Genomic DNA, 16,787 nt, shown 5'->3' on the forward strand with positions numbered 1-16,787 from the left:
AACAGAGCTCTTAGGGACCAAGATATTGTTGAATGGTAGCCAGCAGGCTGTAATGCAATGGGCTTTACTTGTGTGTGTGCTGCACACACTTCCCCCAGGATTAGCATGCTTATTATAGCATCTTATCAGGTGTTGATAAGTAATTCTGCCACGTCATTTTGTGCTCTGTATTTATTGTTCATTTGATTCATCATGCACTCAGTTATTTTGGAGGAAACAGCATGAGATGAGTGAATGTGGTCTCAAGGGTGGCTTTCAGCAGACGCTGAGCAGGCAGCATCGAGGGTGCCACGTTTTAGAGAGAAGGTGTACCACATGTGAAGGAGACAGACATTCACGCTTTCCCCAGCCTCTGACAGCCACCCATGCTGCCTTTGGCTGCAGGAAGGAGAGGGCTGACCAACACTTAAGTCCTCTGCTCGAATAAAGGGGAAGAAAGAGATGAAGGGACACAGTGAGGCTGGTGCACAGTGGGAAGTGATGGGCTGAGAGGTGCTTAATTGATCCAGGGATCTTTCCTTAGGACTATAATTCATTTAAACTCTGCTCTGTGCCATCTTTAAAAATATCTTGTTTTTACCATAAAAACAGGTGTTATCAGAGTCACATCCAGGCTTTGTGCTCATGTCTGATCTCTGTGCTGTCCAAATAGTGGCATCTATCCCATCAATAAGGTATAACAAAAAGCATGATCTGAAAACAAGATGTTTTGCCTGAGCTTCAATGGCTATGTCATGCTTTACTTTTTCAGGGTTTTCTTGATTCCTTATTAAAATGGGGCTTAAAGTGCAAAGGATCATAATGTAAAATATAGCTTGTACTGCTGACAAAATGAGCATTTGATCCCACATGATGATATTTTATTTGTTTGGTTTTTAAATCTTTTAGGCAATGTTATTCCATATGACATGCATGGAATTGAATCCTGGCAGGAATTTGTTAAAGCCACTAAATGACAGCAAATTAAGTCCATTTGTCATCTCCACTGAAAGATGTGTATTTGTTTCTCCGTGGTGAAACCAGGATATGTAATTGAAAATGTTCATGAAGATGAGCACTTTAGCTGCCAACCAGGAGCCAACAGAATAGCAGCCTGAGTGCTGAAGCTAATGATAATGTCAATCTATTGTGTCATAAATTACATCCTGTTATAAATAATGAAATCTTGGAAACAAATGCAACATTCACATTCTTCACCCAGGTTTTTCCTATATTTTGTGATGAAAATGTGACTTGAAAAACCTGCATCATTAAATGTCATCCTTTTTACATTGATTGGCATTTTTCTGGGCGCTCTTTTCCCCATGCCTTTTTACTAGGCTACTTTGATTAGAGAGTAGACATGAGGATGAGTTGTTTTGATGATGTGTGTTTGGCACTTCCAGATTCCACGAGAAACCCTAATTCCTGATGGCAAGACAATAATCTGGGACAGCATGAAAGGCTTCAGAATACCTAAAGCAACCTACAAATTCATTGGGCTCCTGAGCTGTGAGACAACCATTGGTGGGCACACGTACAGCACAAAGTACCTAACACACAGAGAAAGTAGGTGGCATTCTCGACTCCTCATGTCTCAGAAAGCAGCCTGCCCTGCTGGCATTACTGATTTTTCTCCCTCTTTGTCACATGCAGCCAACACAATTTTTGATGTTCAGTTAAGCACACCACGTCTTGTCAAGCTGCTGAAGGGGGACAGCCTAGCAATTAACTGCACTGTCACTGCAGCCTGGAACACCAGAGTGCAGATGACGTGGACTTACCCTGGAGAGGTGAGTACCGTGGCTGGAAAGAAAAAAACAGAGGTTTCCCACAGATCACGCTGCATCTAGCATCCCGGGAGGAATTCTGCTTCAGAGTGCTTGCCGTTGTTTGCATTCCATCATTTTGACCCTTGCTGACATGTCTCTTAAGGTTTCTTTTTTTTCTTTCTGATGCTTAATTTCATAAGTAAACATGTTTACACAATGTGTTCTGGTTATATTGCATAATCATGAGCGAATGCTAGAATTATTTTATCTCTGGGAGCTTCTTTTCGAGCTGGTGAAACGAGAGAAATTTATCACCCTGTCCCAGGCAGGGACTCTCTCTTGTGACAAAAAAAGTTTTCAGTGAGGCTGTCTTAGCACATTCATTTCAAAGACCGGCAGACAGTTAGGCACCCAATTCAAGCATGTTTAGAAAAGATATTTTGATTTAGCTAGCCAAAATCTCATTTGTTAAGTGTCACATGAACAATCCTCTTGTTTTGACAACTACAGGAATGATCTTGAATGTGCTTCTCCACCTCCCACATTGGGAGCATCCTCATAAATATTTGTCACTTACAGAATAACTGCCAGGGAGTCCGTGTAAAACTGATAAGAAATTTGACATTAGCTTAAGGTTTACAACTCCCATTCCTTTCATGTCAGTTTGATTTATGCCAGTGATTCAAGTCAAGATCATTTATTATGTCACTCATTGTATCTAATCACAGGCTGAAATTATGATTGCATTATATAGGGAAGATTAATGCAATTGTTTATTGCTTACTGTAGCCATTTTCCCTGGCATTTTTTCACCTCAGAAATAAACAACTTAGCAACAAGAAGTGCTCCAAATATATTATATTGCTCATTGCTGCCCTACCAAGCCCTATCTGGGCACCACACTTGTGAAATTCTGCTTTGTTTTTATTTAGATGGTAACTGAAGGGTGCTCAGTGTTTATAAGACATCAACAATGTCCTGGGTTAAATAAACTTTGAGGCCAAATGCTGAGGGGGAGTTGCAGGAAATAACTCCTCAGAGTCGCATTATCTTCAGTTCCACCCTGCTATTCCCTTGCCAAATCTAGTCCCTTTTCCGTCTGTAGCATTTCCAGAATTCTCTCCTCCTTGTGTTAATGTCCTTTTCTTCTATGTGTCTGCTTCCTATGGCACTGAATCCAGGCACCAAACTATGTGCTGCTCCTCATATTATGGCTTCAGGGATTTCTAGGAGCAGTGCTGGACAATGGCAATGGGGAGCTGGGCATATTGATATTACAGGCCATACAAAAGGGAGAATCTTCCTCTGGGAAGTACTAGTTTGGATACTCTGACAATTCAGGTAAAGACAGGGATGAATTGCCCCATCATGTTGCTTATATTTTTTATTGTTGACCCTCTGGAAATGTTAGGCATCTTTTGTGTGCCTGTTCCATGCAAAGGCATCTGGGACTTTTCTATTAAGTTATGGTGGCATTGTAGTAAAAAAATATCTTAATAATCATGAAAATTGGTTTGATTTAAGCTCTTTCTGGTTCATTTCTTTTGCTTTTATAGACAAGGAAAAGAGGTTCTGTGACACAGCGTATTGACCAGAAGAATGCAGAGGCCAACATTTTTTACAGCATCCTCGTTGTCGACAGAGTGCGGGACATTGACAAAGGCCAGTACACCTGCCACGTGAAGAGTGAGCCATCGATCAAGGCCGTGAACACAACAGTCATTGTTTATGGTAAGAAGTGGTGCAGATTTATAGAATACTCAATGCTCGCATACCAAGGTCAGTTGTGACAGTTTTACATCGTGACACAAAGTGGGAGTGAATTTGTAGCACATTCACCATGGGCAGAAAAAGTGAAATGAGGGAGAGAGGGACTCCAGGAGGGAAAACATGTGTCATTTCTTCCAGACTGCATGCCTGTTTTGTACTGTGGGCAATAGGCATGTTAATGTTCAATTTGTTCACTTTTGTCTGCTAAATACTGTGATGGCACTGTCCTCAGTCAGTTCTAGCAGATGCAATCAGGGAAACTATAGTTTGGGGAAAAAAACAGGTACAAGCTGAATTTAAACAGAAGAATCCCACTTCCTCTCCTATGGTACTTATGCTTATACCTATTGCTTCCTATGAAAAAAATGAAGAAATAAATATCCTCCCTCTACATGGTGCAGGTAGTTGGTAGACCATTCAAAAAATGAAACAAGCATGAGATGCTGCAAATAATTAATATGGTTTTCCAGCAGAACCCTTAATCAAATTCCTCATGGTCTACCTGGGCATTCTGAGAAATCTGGAAATTTCTGATATTATTTCAAATGTATGTGAATTATGACATTTTTGCCTTGGGACTCTGGGCAGCTACCTTGTTTGGGACATCCTGTTGCAATTAGAACTATCCAGGATCTTTGGAGCACCCCTGGTATTAAAGACCTAGCGGCTGGTGGGTGTCCTCTACAACGGATGACTCATGGTTAGAATATTGATTTGTTACATATTTTCAGTGGTGTAGCTTTTCTCTCTTATCTGGAAGTGTGGACTAAGCACCCTGTGTTAGTATTCTTATAGAGTATTTCAGCCCATTTTCTCTATTTTTCTATTCTCCACTGGGAGCATAGGATGAATCATGATACCCACTTACTGTACCTTAAACAGATAAACAGAACTTGTCAGAAACTGGGTTTTAGATTAAAATTTAAGTCAGAGAAGTTGGGACTGTTGAAGTCAGTCTGTGTTTACATAAGCAGCCCCATCTACAGGATACCCATATTTGAAAGAGCCTGTGTGAATAAAGGTTTGCAGAATCAGGGCTGTATCTTTATAACTTGACTTGTGTAATTAAACTACTTATTTATCTTGTACATATTATTTGAACACATATGTACATGGTAAGTGTGATTAAATATTGCACTTGTTGAATGGATATCCACTATCCTTACATAGTTCATAATGTGAGTAAGTATTACACCATAGGTACTATCAAAAGGACACTCAAACATTTTTCATACTTTGAATATTTTATTTTGCTCAAGCTGGCAGGGGAGAAAGAGATATTTTCCAATGTATTGTATGAATTTTGTGTTTTATTGCCCCTGGTAAAACCCAACAACTTGCCAGAGAGCTGGAGATATGGGACAGAACTCCTGGAAAAGAACAAATTCCAGCAGGTTGAGATTATTCCAGTGAAGTGACAAAGATTTGTTTGTTTGATGAAACAGCTGTTTACTAATGATACAGAAAGTTTCTGCCTTTTCCTTTGCTATTTCTCCAAAGGTCCCTTAAATCCTCTCTGGCAGAATATTTTCTCTTGGAACATTCATTGATTCTTGGCCTGTAGGAGTGGAAAGGTCATCTGATCATCCTCAATTCAGCCTCCCACATACCACAGACCACTTTATCTCTTGTGCCTTTTTTTTCTGGCTGGAGCACAATGTGAATTTGGCTAGAGTGTATCTTCTCTGAGCCGATTCATGCCCTGGGAACTGCATCTCAGTTTCTTGTATATTTGTGGTATTCTTTTTTATTTCATAGATCTCTAGGAGGTTAGGCTCCATTCTTGCTGATGACATGTAGGAGCATCCAAATTATTAAAAATAAATTATTAAATATAATTTTTATTTCAATTCACATTTTCTTTAATAGAGCTACTTTTTTGCAGGATGAAAATCAGTAATACAAAACACATTTTTATTTTGTTTAAGATAAAATGTTCATTAATTTGAAACGTCGAAGAAAAACTGCACTGGAGGCTGTAGCTGGAAGAAAATCCTATCGATTGTCAATGAAAGTGAAGGCATTTCCCTCTCCAGAAGTTATATGGTAAGACAACAGTCACTTCCACATATGCACCCTGGACCTCTTTTTATAATAGAGTTGAGGAGGTTTTTTTTGAACTTTCAGAGTTGCCTGGGATTCTAACAATTTATGAGAACATTATCTGCATTTTCCAAGTGTGATAAATGAGATATAGAAAGTTTAAAGCTGAGATCCTCAAACAGGTTGGACATGTCTCCTCTTGAAATCAATGGATGCTCTACAGCAAAATATCTCTACCAGCCTTGACTGAAATGTTGCATCCAGCTTCACTCAGATCTAGATATGAGATGTGAACTTGCTTTTCAGACAGTAAGAGAAAGAAAAGAAGGCTTTTGTTAAAAGAAATTATTAAGTCATACAGACATGCACTATTAGGAAAAAAAAGAAAGTTGGTATTATGCAGTGATCTGCAGGTTGTAGATCTACTTCATCAGAGCATTCGCTGGATCATTCACTTTGTCTCATATACTATGCTAAAAAAAACTTTTGAACAGTTTTTTGTATTAATCTAAACCACTTTTATACGTAACAATGTTATCTACTCATGATCTTGAGGGGTTTTTTTTTGTTTAAACCATTTTAAACACCAGTAGCTCTGGCTCAATTAATTGCACTTTAACAAAGGGTCTGTAACAAGACTGATTAAGAAAACAAACCATATATACATGAACAGTGGGAGTTCATGTTACAGCCAGGAATTAGTTTTGCTCCAAAAGTGTGGTTTTGTTTTACAAAACCCTTACATTTATGGCTCCACATGGAAAACTAAGGGGTGCATGTGGCACTGATGCCCTGATTTATACTTCATTTTCTCTTTCTCCAATGTTTGGGCTTATTGACCGCTACACATACAGATCCCAAACTTCTGAACTACAAAATCTTCAAACATTTTAACAAATTTTAATTTTTTTAAAATTAATTTATCACTGTGATGTTGTTCAAATATTGGAACAAGTAATCAAGAGTGGTGGTGGAGTCTCCATTCTTGGAGATACTCAAAACCATATTGAAAATAGCTTTGGGCAACCTTCTGACCTTGCTTTGTGTAGGGCATTATACTAGATGACCTCCAAAGGCTCTTTCAGCTGCAACTATTCTGTGGTTCTGTAAAATACAGATACAGTAACATGCCTAAATCCATAAGTCCTTTGACAAAATTTTAGTTCTTCTCCAACAACAGTAAGAGTTTTCTGTAAATACTTACTGAAACCTGTGAATCATTTAGATCAAGTCCACCACTGTAATAAATCTCTGTTGCACCCTTGTAATATCATGTTAAACTTTTTGCAACTTGTTAAAATGTTCTTTACACTGTATTTTAGATTTTGAAGAAAAATGTTTTGCTTCAGGAATCTGTGTGTGAGCAACAGTTAGTACTTTCTCTGTTGATTTTCTGTTATCTTTAAAAACATTCACTTGATAGCAGGATATCTGATTCTTAAGTGCTTATCTAATCTACTTACTCTTCCTCTTCCTAAAATCACAGCTGTGCTTAGGCTACTGTAATACTTTGTCCCAGGATGTATTCTGAGGTCATAGAGAAATGGCCAGTGCAAGATGATGCAACCTTTATTTCTGTGATCGACTCTCCGTAAAAATGGTTGTTTCTTAGACTAAATGGCGGCCACAACCATGGACAACTGGGACCTTCAAAGACAGAGCTGCAATTTTCAGCAAGTCTCAAATACCATAGAGCCCTGTCAGATTCTTATAAATTTTAATATATAGGATATTATTCTCTAAAGTTGTTTACAAAAATTAGGAATCTTACTTGAAAGCAAAGGACAGGCCTCTGGTAAATAGAATCTCATACTGTGGATTCAATCCTTTCCCAAAGACTAAGAAATGCTGTGAAATGAACTAACACAGGTGGTTTAAGCAAAAATCTTTTTCAGAATTTTGATTTCTGGAATTCCATTCAATAGGTTAAAAGATGGGCTACCTGCTGCTGAAAAATGTGCCCGGTACATCATTAAAGACTATTCGTTAGTCATCAAGGATGTTGCTGAGGAGGATGCTGGGAACTACACCATAATATTGAGCATTCCACAGTGGAACTTGTCAAAGAATCTTACAGTCACTCTTACAGTAAATGGTAAGTTTGCAACATGTTCCCATACTTCTCCTGAACATGTGATGCTCGATTTTCTTAGAGCTGGATTGTCACCAATCTTGCACATATCAGGTCACTGTGGGTTTTCTTACTGACTCCATGGACCCAAATCCAAGCCTCATATGCAGGGTGAAAGAGCCATCTTTGAATCAGAAGATGGATGCTAGTCTTCATTAGAAGTGCTTCTGTCTTCCACAGCCACATACTTGTTCCTGATGACTTAAGTGTGTTACTAACCACTTGTCTGATTTGACTTTGGACTGCTGGGGTTTTTTTCGGGTTTTTTTTTTTTTGTTCTTCTGGGGAGTTTTCTTGTTACTCACACTGCAGGAATGTAATATTTTTATAATCATGCAATACATTGGAAATAAGCTGGTTTTAATTGCTTTCCAATTTTTACCCTTTCCAGTGAAACCCCAGATATATGAAAAGGCCGTGTCATCATTCCCTGATCCCAATCTGCATTTACTAGGCAGCAAACAAGTTCTGACATGCACTGTATATGGTATTCCTCCACCTAAAATTACATGGATGTGGTATCCCTGTAAACAAAACCATTCTAAAACAAGGTAGGACAACTTCTTTACTTTTATCTAGCATGTCTTTCTTTATGATTACACTTAAATATTTTTTTACAAGCATAAAGCTTGCTGTAAACATTGCTTAATTGATAAAGTTTGTCTGCTTTTTATCAATGTATTTTTTAGTGGACATGTAGTCACAACGCAATTTTTTCTCCATTGTTATTTGAAAATGGAGGGCAGAGTTGTTTTTTGGTATTGCTATTTGGGTTTATTTACAGTTCACTGCTATTCATGCATGCAATATTGGTCCAGAAGCAATAATTGCTTTTTCATTTTCATGACAGAAACCTTGCAAACAATGTCTTGTAAAATCCACACGCTTTCAAGTGGAGAAGTTTTCCTGCGTGCTTTTCTCCATGCCCAGTGATTCCCATGTGTGGCTTCTTTTGGAATTAACAGAAAACATCTTAGAAACCTTTTCCATTATGAAAGTCAAATCTGTCCTGTGATATATTTAATCATATATTCAGTTCAGTGAGCTAAATATGCCCAGCATTCTCCAGATGATATTTAAACAGGGTAAAGGATAAACGGCACCATGCAACCTTACTTGATGCTGATGTGGTGCTTAACTAATTCTCTTTTATATTTAAGTTTTCTTTTGAAATCTGTTTCTTATTATTATGATTTTGTGTTGACTCACTTATCCAAAGTTCCTCCTGCATCATGAAATCTCACACAAACTTCATGATTAACACTCAACCTCCACAATGAAATTATCATTAAGTTGCTATTGGAGGGCTCAAACAGGCAAGGTATTTGGATCACAGCCCAATGAAGATATTTAAAAACCTAACAGAAGTTTAAGAGACAACATTTTCTCAGTTTCAACTGGAGAATAATTACATGCCATAGGATTGCACTTTTTTAACACTCTCATAAAACTGAGATTTAGTGCCAATCCAGACAAATATTTAAGCACATGCTTAATTGCAGGGGTTCAAGACGTGTCATTTAACTAAACAGGACATCTCAATACTAAATATCTCAAACTAAGAGTACGTGTAAGTGCAAGGACATCAGTGAGAGGGTGGTCAGCACTTCCTAGGACCACATGATATTTTTCCGTCTCTGTCTTTGGGATTGTGCTAATGGCTGTCTTTCTGTGCCCGTCTCACCAAGAGATGGCACTAGCAATCTCTCCTCTTGCTGGAATAGGTATTACCTGAAATTCTCCATTTCAAGGGCAGGTGTGGGCTGCATTGCCTCTATCTAATATGTTACCTCTGAAGGACAAGTGGCTAAATTTATTTTTGCTAATAGATGTATGAGAAGAGAAATCACAACATCTTTTAAGTAGAGAAACCTTGAGAAAGGCATATATGAAAAATTTCAATCTTTTAGTTTCTTTCAAGAGTTTGTACAACTATCAATACTCTGGACTGAAATCCAGTGCAGCCCTGAGAAACAGTTGGTTCTTCCTTGGGAGTTGAGGTGGTGTTCATCAGTTGTCAGATATTTCCTTCTGTTAACAAGCACGGGTCTGCAGTCCAGCACAGGAGAGAGTGCCATCAGAAAGAGGAATTAACATCTGCACACAGGTGTTCAATAAAGTGCTGAAGTGTAGACTCCATTAAATGCTCATTAGGAGTGTGTTTCAGCAGGTGATCAAAGGAGAAATGTAGCAATTTGAATCAGCTATTGGCTCTGTTACAAGGTTTTTTCCAGACTGGCTTCCAAATTGCCTTCACAATTGTTCTGTGATTATTCCCTTTAACCCTCTCACCTTCCTTCTCCTTTAAGTAGTCATTGAAGAAGTAGTCTGGAGAAAACCATTTTTAATGATTTGCCTAAAAGGAGTGGAATGACTCCTTCTGAATAATATGACAATTCACTATTGCAGAATGATAAAAATACCCGAGTAATTACATTTTGTCTCCTGCTCCAGGAAGGGAGCAGAATGGAGTATCTCAGCAACTGGCACATCTTACTCAGGCTGATGTCTGTGCAGGTTCAGGTGTTCTCCCTGAAGAACTAGAAAACTCTTTAATCCCACCTATTTCATTATACTTCCCTCTTTTTGTGAGGGGAGGTTTGCCTAAGCAACAGATTTGAGGTGCGTGTACCTTGTGCAGCAGATAAAAATCTTACCTTGTTCAGCCATTACAACATTTTTTTTTAAATTTATCTGCCCCATTTTAAGTTTCCAATACTAAAATGTTGTTCTATTTATGCTCAAGAAGTGCTTGCTTCCATGCACAGATGTACCTTGTACTTTAAGTCAATAAGCCCCCACAGGTTATCCTTCCCAGTGTAAGGCAGTAGGGATTCTCAGGAAATTTCCGAGTCCCATGTCACAGGACAGAGTGAGCACTCTGAGTAAAAAGGTGCTGTTGCTGCAAAGACCTTGCAGTGCACTCTTGGCTCCAAGATCTGTTTGCTCCAATACTTATATTTGTGCTTAATTTCACACCCCTTGAGAACTGTCACTGCAAGCTGGGGAATGACGCATAGTGCCTAAGTTAGATGCTTTTATTTTTGAAGGACTGTTGCCTATGGCCCCCTTTAATAGCAGCCATTAGGTTGTATGGATATTTCTTTCAATTTATTTTCCAGAGAGTATTTCAGTTACAAAAATCTAAACATACCTCAACAAATTCCATTGCTTTTAAATGCAGATATAATTTAATGCTTCATGATTGATACAATCAATTTGCATAACCTCTCTCTGCTTCACTCAAGCCAGTAACAGGAGACTGGCCAAATAAAATAATTTCCATAGTTTCATCATTGCAAATTAAAAACGTATAAAAAAAAAAGAAGTGGTAAAATTGCTCAACAAACGTGAATTTTTGAAATGTAGAAAGACCGACATCATTAAAAATTCCCTGGTTTTTATTTTCTGTTATAATTATAGAAATGTGGAAAGACCAACATAATTAAAAATTCCCTGATCTTTATTTTCTCTTACAATTACTTTGCTTAAACCAACTCTTGCATTAATCAACCTTTTGTTAGCTAGATAGATAGCTAGATAGGTAGGTGGGAAGATTCTCTTCTCATGTTCACCCCAGCAAGGAAACATAGAAGAGTCAAGGAAATCTGTCTGGGGAGAAAAGCAATGTTCTGGGGTTTTTTTAAGCTTATGCAGAGCTATTAAATTTAGAGATGGCAGCCAAAAGACAGTAGAGAACACAACGAAAAATAAAATTAAAAGCCATTTAGGAAAAAATATTCTAGTCTTTCTTAAATGATTGAGAAATCGCTTTTCTAGGGCACTCTTACTGCAGTGTGTGCTGCTGCTCTGTAGCATATACATTCCCAGGCTGGGCAGCCTCCAGCTGTTTGGTGGATATAGAAGAGGACAGCCCAGTGGGACACTTGTCCCAAAGCACCCACCAGCCTCCTTGGCCTCTTTTCTACCACTCTGGAGCTGTCCTTTCTGGCCTGGTTTTGTCTCAGGCTGGGTTGTCAGCAGAGGTGTATGGGTGCTGACAGCAGCAGGGCTTGCTGAGGGTCTCCAGAGCCAGGCAGGCTGGGATCCACCTAAAACAGGTCAGTTTTGAGGCTGCAGAACAAGCGTCTGCATGCCAGGAACATGCTTGATGTTAATGGTTCTTGACCTGAATCACTTCAGCAGATTTGTGTTTATCTTAAACTGGCCTGGCAGAGAGTGCCAAGAAAGGCATGTGGGATACTGCTGTCGCTCACTGGAAGCCCTGGTTTGCTCAGCAGTCATGCTGTGCTGTTTGGGGCCAGTTTCTCTCTCTGGACATTTCTGTGTGGGCAGTTCAAGAGAGATCTTTGACCTCTGCCCAAGGTTTGACTGATCGGCCCTTTGGAAACTGCAAACAGATGATGCAACACTGAAATTTTTACCATGGGTGTTCCAACTCTGCCATCACCTTGCTGCCTCCCTCTCTCCTTGAGCTATCAGTTTTGTTTAGCCTCACACTGAATGTTATATTATTATTTTACAACCCTGCCATCACATCAGCCTGTGGTTTTTTGGCTTTTGTTTTTTGGTTTTTTTTTTCTCTGTGTGTATTTGCTTGAGGGAGACAGAAATGTAACAGTCTTATGGAGTTGCTTACAAAAGCAAAGTAATTTGAAAAACTGGTCCAAGATTCTCTGCCCTCCTGACTACAGTGCCAAGATATGAACTCTTCTTGGTGGTAAAACCACCTAATGCCGGGATTGGAGAGGAAGGGCTGAATATATGAAGTATCTGGGAGAAAAAAAAACTACAGGCTTTCCTTGAAGCTTCTGCAGAGATACAGAAAGACTGAAACTATCATAATGACAGTGCATGGCCAGACTCCCAGCAGCTTCAGTGAAAGAGGAGGCAGGCCATGTGTGCATAGCAGTCTAATTGCATTTCTGCATTGTTTATGTCAGTGTATTAATAAGGGATTGAAAGGCAGAATCATTAGGATGTGCTTGGATAGATGATCAGGGGAAACCAGATTTAGAACATCAGTGAGGTATGTAAAATGAACAAGTAAAGAACAAATGTTAATTGTACTTAATTAGGAACGTACTGAATCACCCAAATTTAATTGTTCGATGTCTGCAAACAGTGATGCCCATTAGCTTGTCCACAGTGACTGGTTTTGTTCCCTGTGCCACCTTCTATTTTCAAGAAGGGAAAGCCTGTGTCTTTAGAGCTGGTGTAAGTAGGTCAGATGCCATTAACAAACAGGTAGTTCTAAAACGCCTGTGTTTAATTTGACATGTGGCTGGATGCTCAGCTCTATGCACACATTGGCTGAGGATCTGGCTGCTGGCCTTTGTGCCTTCCACCCTGTGCTACAAGAAAACCTGACATCAATCTAATTATGTAAAGGTATTTACAGGTACACCAAAATCATACTAGCTATTCCCTTATTTTGGTGTGGTTGGGGAAAGAGACTAGTGTAAATAAAAAACAAAGCCTGTGGTTTTTTACATAACCTTAAAAAAATGCAGAGGAACTGTCATGAGTATACATTGCAGCAGCATGGACTTGCAGGGAATTTGAAGCCAAAGGAAAGAGAGGAGTGAAATAGCATCTGATCTGCTTCAGCCTGTATAAGCAATATGCTGAAGTATCTCATTCTGCACTTCCACTGGGAGCCAAAAGCCAATGCTTGTTTGCGGACACATTCTTTCCTCTTAGCAGAGCTGTGTCCTTGTTTTCAGTCAGTGCTATGGAATTCTAAAATTTTTAATATTTTGCTTGCAAAATGCCATTTGAATCAGATCTGGCATATACATATGCCTATGGTTACATAAGCTTGACAAATACATGCTTTAGGCTGAGTACAGTTTGCCTCAGTCTGTCCTCAGGGTTAGACACTGATGAATTTATTTTGCAAGCTATAAATCACTTCATTATGGGTCTTAGTTGAATCAGAACCTTAAGCTTTCAAATTTCAATATTGCTAGTTTCCAACTCACTTTAAATCAAATTTTTTAAAAATTCAAACAAGAAGCATTATCTTTTTTTAATTTGTCATTGATCAAACTTCAATCGTAAGAACTTCAGCAAGATCCAGGGATGCTCTGCTTGTTATCACAATTTTATTCTCACTTGCCTGTGTAGGTTTTTTTTCACTTGCTTTCCCTTTTATTTTATCCAAGTTTCTTTTTTCCCTCTTGCCGCCTTCACAGGGTGGTCTCTTGGCTTTACTATGTGCAGCCTGACACCCAGCCTTGGGGAAAAACACATAAGGGTCACGTAGATGGTGGGACATTTCTGCTTGATCTTGTGCTGCCTGTAGCCCAGCCCATAGGAAACCGAGTGTGTGACAGGCTGTAGGTGGGGACTGCACGACGTGAGCGAGGCCCCGCACGCCGGCCGTGTCCGAGCCAGTGGGGCGTCCCAGCCTGCAGCCAGAAAGCTGCTCCTGCACTAGCAGGGGCTCCTGGCCAAAGGAAGGCACCAGGTCAAGCTCTGTGTGTGCTTAGCAGTGATTATGAATGGAGTACTATTACTGGAGCGAGTACACCTTTTACAAAAATATACAAACTTTAGTTAGCATCCTCTTTCCTTTTGTGTGTATGCCTTTCAAAAAGCCTTTGCAGAAGGCTTTGAACAGACAAGGCATGTGAGGTAGGATCGTGCTCAGAAAAAAATATTCAGTAAAAATAGAAAGCAGAGGTTAGGAGGGAACAAGCAGTTCTTGCAGAGTAGGGAGGTGATCAGTGAGGTTTTTCAGGAGCTGGTGCTGGGGTCTGTACTTGTCAACATGTTCAGAAATAACGTGGAAAAGGTAGTAAGGAGGTGACAGAGTTTGTTGACGACGCCAAGTTATTCAGAAATGTAAGGATGAGGGGCTGATTGCAAAGAAATGCAGAACTCTGTGAATCTGGGTATCTGAGTGAAAAGGTGGTGGGCAAAATCCACTGAAGATAAATGTTCATGATATACATAGGAAAAAAAAATCTTGCTTTCATATGTAAAATACATGTTAAAAAGCTGTTGTCTGATCATTACTAGTGCAAAGAGGGATCTGAGCGTTGTGAGAGGTGGCGTTGTAAAAGTGAACACCATCATGAGTGGCTCAAAAAGAAAATAAAGTGTTAGGAATTACCAAGAAAAAATAAAGGCCACAATAGAGAACACCATGATAACTCCACCAACCCATAAATTACTAATGTCTTCTATACTGTGAGCATTTCTGGTCCTTTCATTTTAAAGGATGCAGCCAAACTGGGAGGTACACCCGGAATAGCACCAGAAAGGATCAAAGAAATTTCAGGGAATGAGAGGAATGTGTGAAGGATGAGTGAGGAGGGAGGTCAAGACTCTTGCAGACTGAAAAAGAGGTGACTTGGGAGCTCCAGGATAGAGACCTACAGACTTGTGAAGGACACACATCTGAGGATCAGTTGTGTATGTCTTTCCAGTTCAAGAGGTAGGGGCCATTAGATGAAGACAGAAGGAGCAGAATTTGGAACAGAAAAAGGATATAGCTCCTCACACAATGGGTAGTATATCTGTGAAACTCCTTGCCAGGGGATTTTGGGGGTTTGAAAAGTTTGCACAAAGTCTTGGAAGAGAAGTGTAGACACAGTCTATATTGTGGGAAGTTCCTGAGCTGATAATAATTGGTGACTGGGGGAGTATTAAGAGGAAATATCTGAAGTTAGTAGTGCTCTTACTCATCCCCAACCATCTGCATATGGTCATTGTTGGGACAGGATATGGGGCAGATGGATCCTTGGTCTCACATCCATGTCTGTCACTATTTTCTCTTCCTGTTTTCCCTCTAATCAACTCCCCTCTCTCCTTAAAAATGTTTCCCTCCATTCTTTCTCATCCTTTCCTTGTTTTCTGCCTGCACTTCAGTCCCTCACTCCAGTCAGCCCAGAGTTGCTCCCAGACCCCTACTTGAAGAGAAGCTGAAAACAAATCATCTTGAAAAACACAAGCTCAGTGGATCAACAGTTCCTCTGTCTCCTTTGCTAATGACTGGAAAATGGAAAGGGTGAGAGTTGTGCTTCCAGCTTGTCAGCAAGATGGGCAGTATGAAGGACTATGTAAATAGGCTACTAAAGAGTTACTCCTTTCTAACAAGAGGATCCAGTTAGGACAGCAAAGGAAAGAAAGGCAATTTTAGGCATTCTGAGAAGGAAGGTGTTGTGGATACATGGATCTTGGAATATTATAGATGTAAGGCTATGTCTAGAAGTTGAGCTATCAGAAGTGACTTGTGCAAGGAAAATAACTTACACTAGAAGGAAATAAAGTCCAGTATATTGGACTTTATTTGTAGAGAACATAAATTGGAAATAAAAAAAATTGAGTGCAAGAGTGGACAATGTATGTATAGATTTTGTGGCCTTTCTCTTCAGCATTCTGATTGTTCAATCAAATTGCAAGGTCCTCTTCCTTGCAGTACTAGAGACTCAAAATCAAGCACTTCTTTCCCCATGAAAGAAATTCTAGGTGCTTGTGGAAATCTCATGTGATAATTCTGTAGTTCCAGCCAACATCCTGCTCCTCCATGAGGACATGATTGTTGCTCTTGGACAGAGAAAGTGGAGGCTGAGTCACAGTGACTTCATGGGAGATGACAGTGATTACAGTCTAGTAAAGGAGGGAAGAGAGGTGTATACAAGGAAGGAAGGTAGGTTTAGCTGAAATATGCTGGTATCTGTGTCCCTGAACAATGCTAAGCAGTATGAAGCAGAAAATTGAGGGTCAAGAAGCAAAATACAATTTTCTGATAAGAAAAGGTGATAAAATTTCAGGTAACCTCAGTATGTGTAGACACCTGAAAAGTGACTTTCAAATGCTATTATGATCTCTAGCAATCAGGGGTCTGGCAAAAAAGCTGGAAGCAAAATGGGTTTTTTGGTGACCCTCAACCTCAGTAATTTACATTTTTTGTTGTGAGTAACTGGTGTTGCAGGCTGCTCAGGTGTGCAGTTATAGAGGTGATTTTTCCCTGTGGAAATCAGTGTGGACTGATGAAGTACTGAAAGTTGAGGTCGGTTAACACTGCTGTTGATCTTACTGCTTCTTTTGAGATAGCTCAATCAGCTTTCCGAGTGGCAAACTGGAATAGTTAAGGGCAAGCCATGATGTATGGAAAGGAT

The 16,787-nt window shown here is 39.6% G+C and overlaps 1 protein-coding gene across 1 annotated transcript in view; it reads left to right on the plus strand.

The window, feature by feature from the left end:
• The window catches only part of FLT1 (fms related receptor tyrosine kinase 1), a 111,927-nt gene that overhangs the window by 28,283 nt on the left and 66,857 nt on the right, over positions 1-16,787 (plus strand). The window contains exons 5-10 of the mRNA XM_085062264.1: positions 1,386-1,548; positions 1,636-1,772; positions 3,308-3,482; positions 5,450-5,567; positions 7,490-7,659; positions 8,087-8,246. Coding sequence (XP_084918390.1) covers positions 1,386-1,548; positions 1,636-1,772; positions 3,308-3,482; positions 5,450-5,567; positions 7,490-7,659; positions 8,087-8,246 — 923 coding nt within the window. The remainder of the gene's footprint in view (positions 1-1,385; positions 1,549-1,635; positions 1,773-3,307; positions 3,483-5,449; positions 5,568-7,489; positions 7,660-8,086; positions 8,247-16,787) is intronic.

This window comes from Lichenostomus cassidix, chromosome 1 (genome assembly GCF_008360975.1).
Source record: "Lichenostomus cassidix isolate B80296 chromosome 1, HeHo_3.0, whole genome shotgun sequence".
NCBI classification, from domain to species: Eukaryota; Metazoa; Chordata; class Aves; order Passeriformes; family Meliphagidae; genus Lichenostomus; species Lichenostomus cassidix.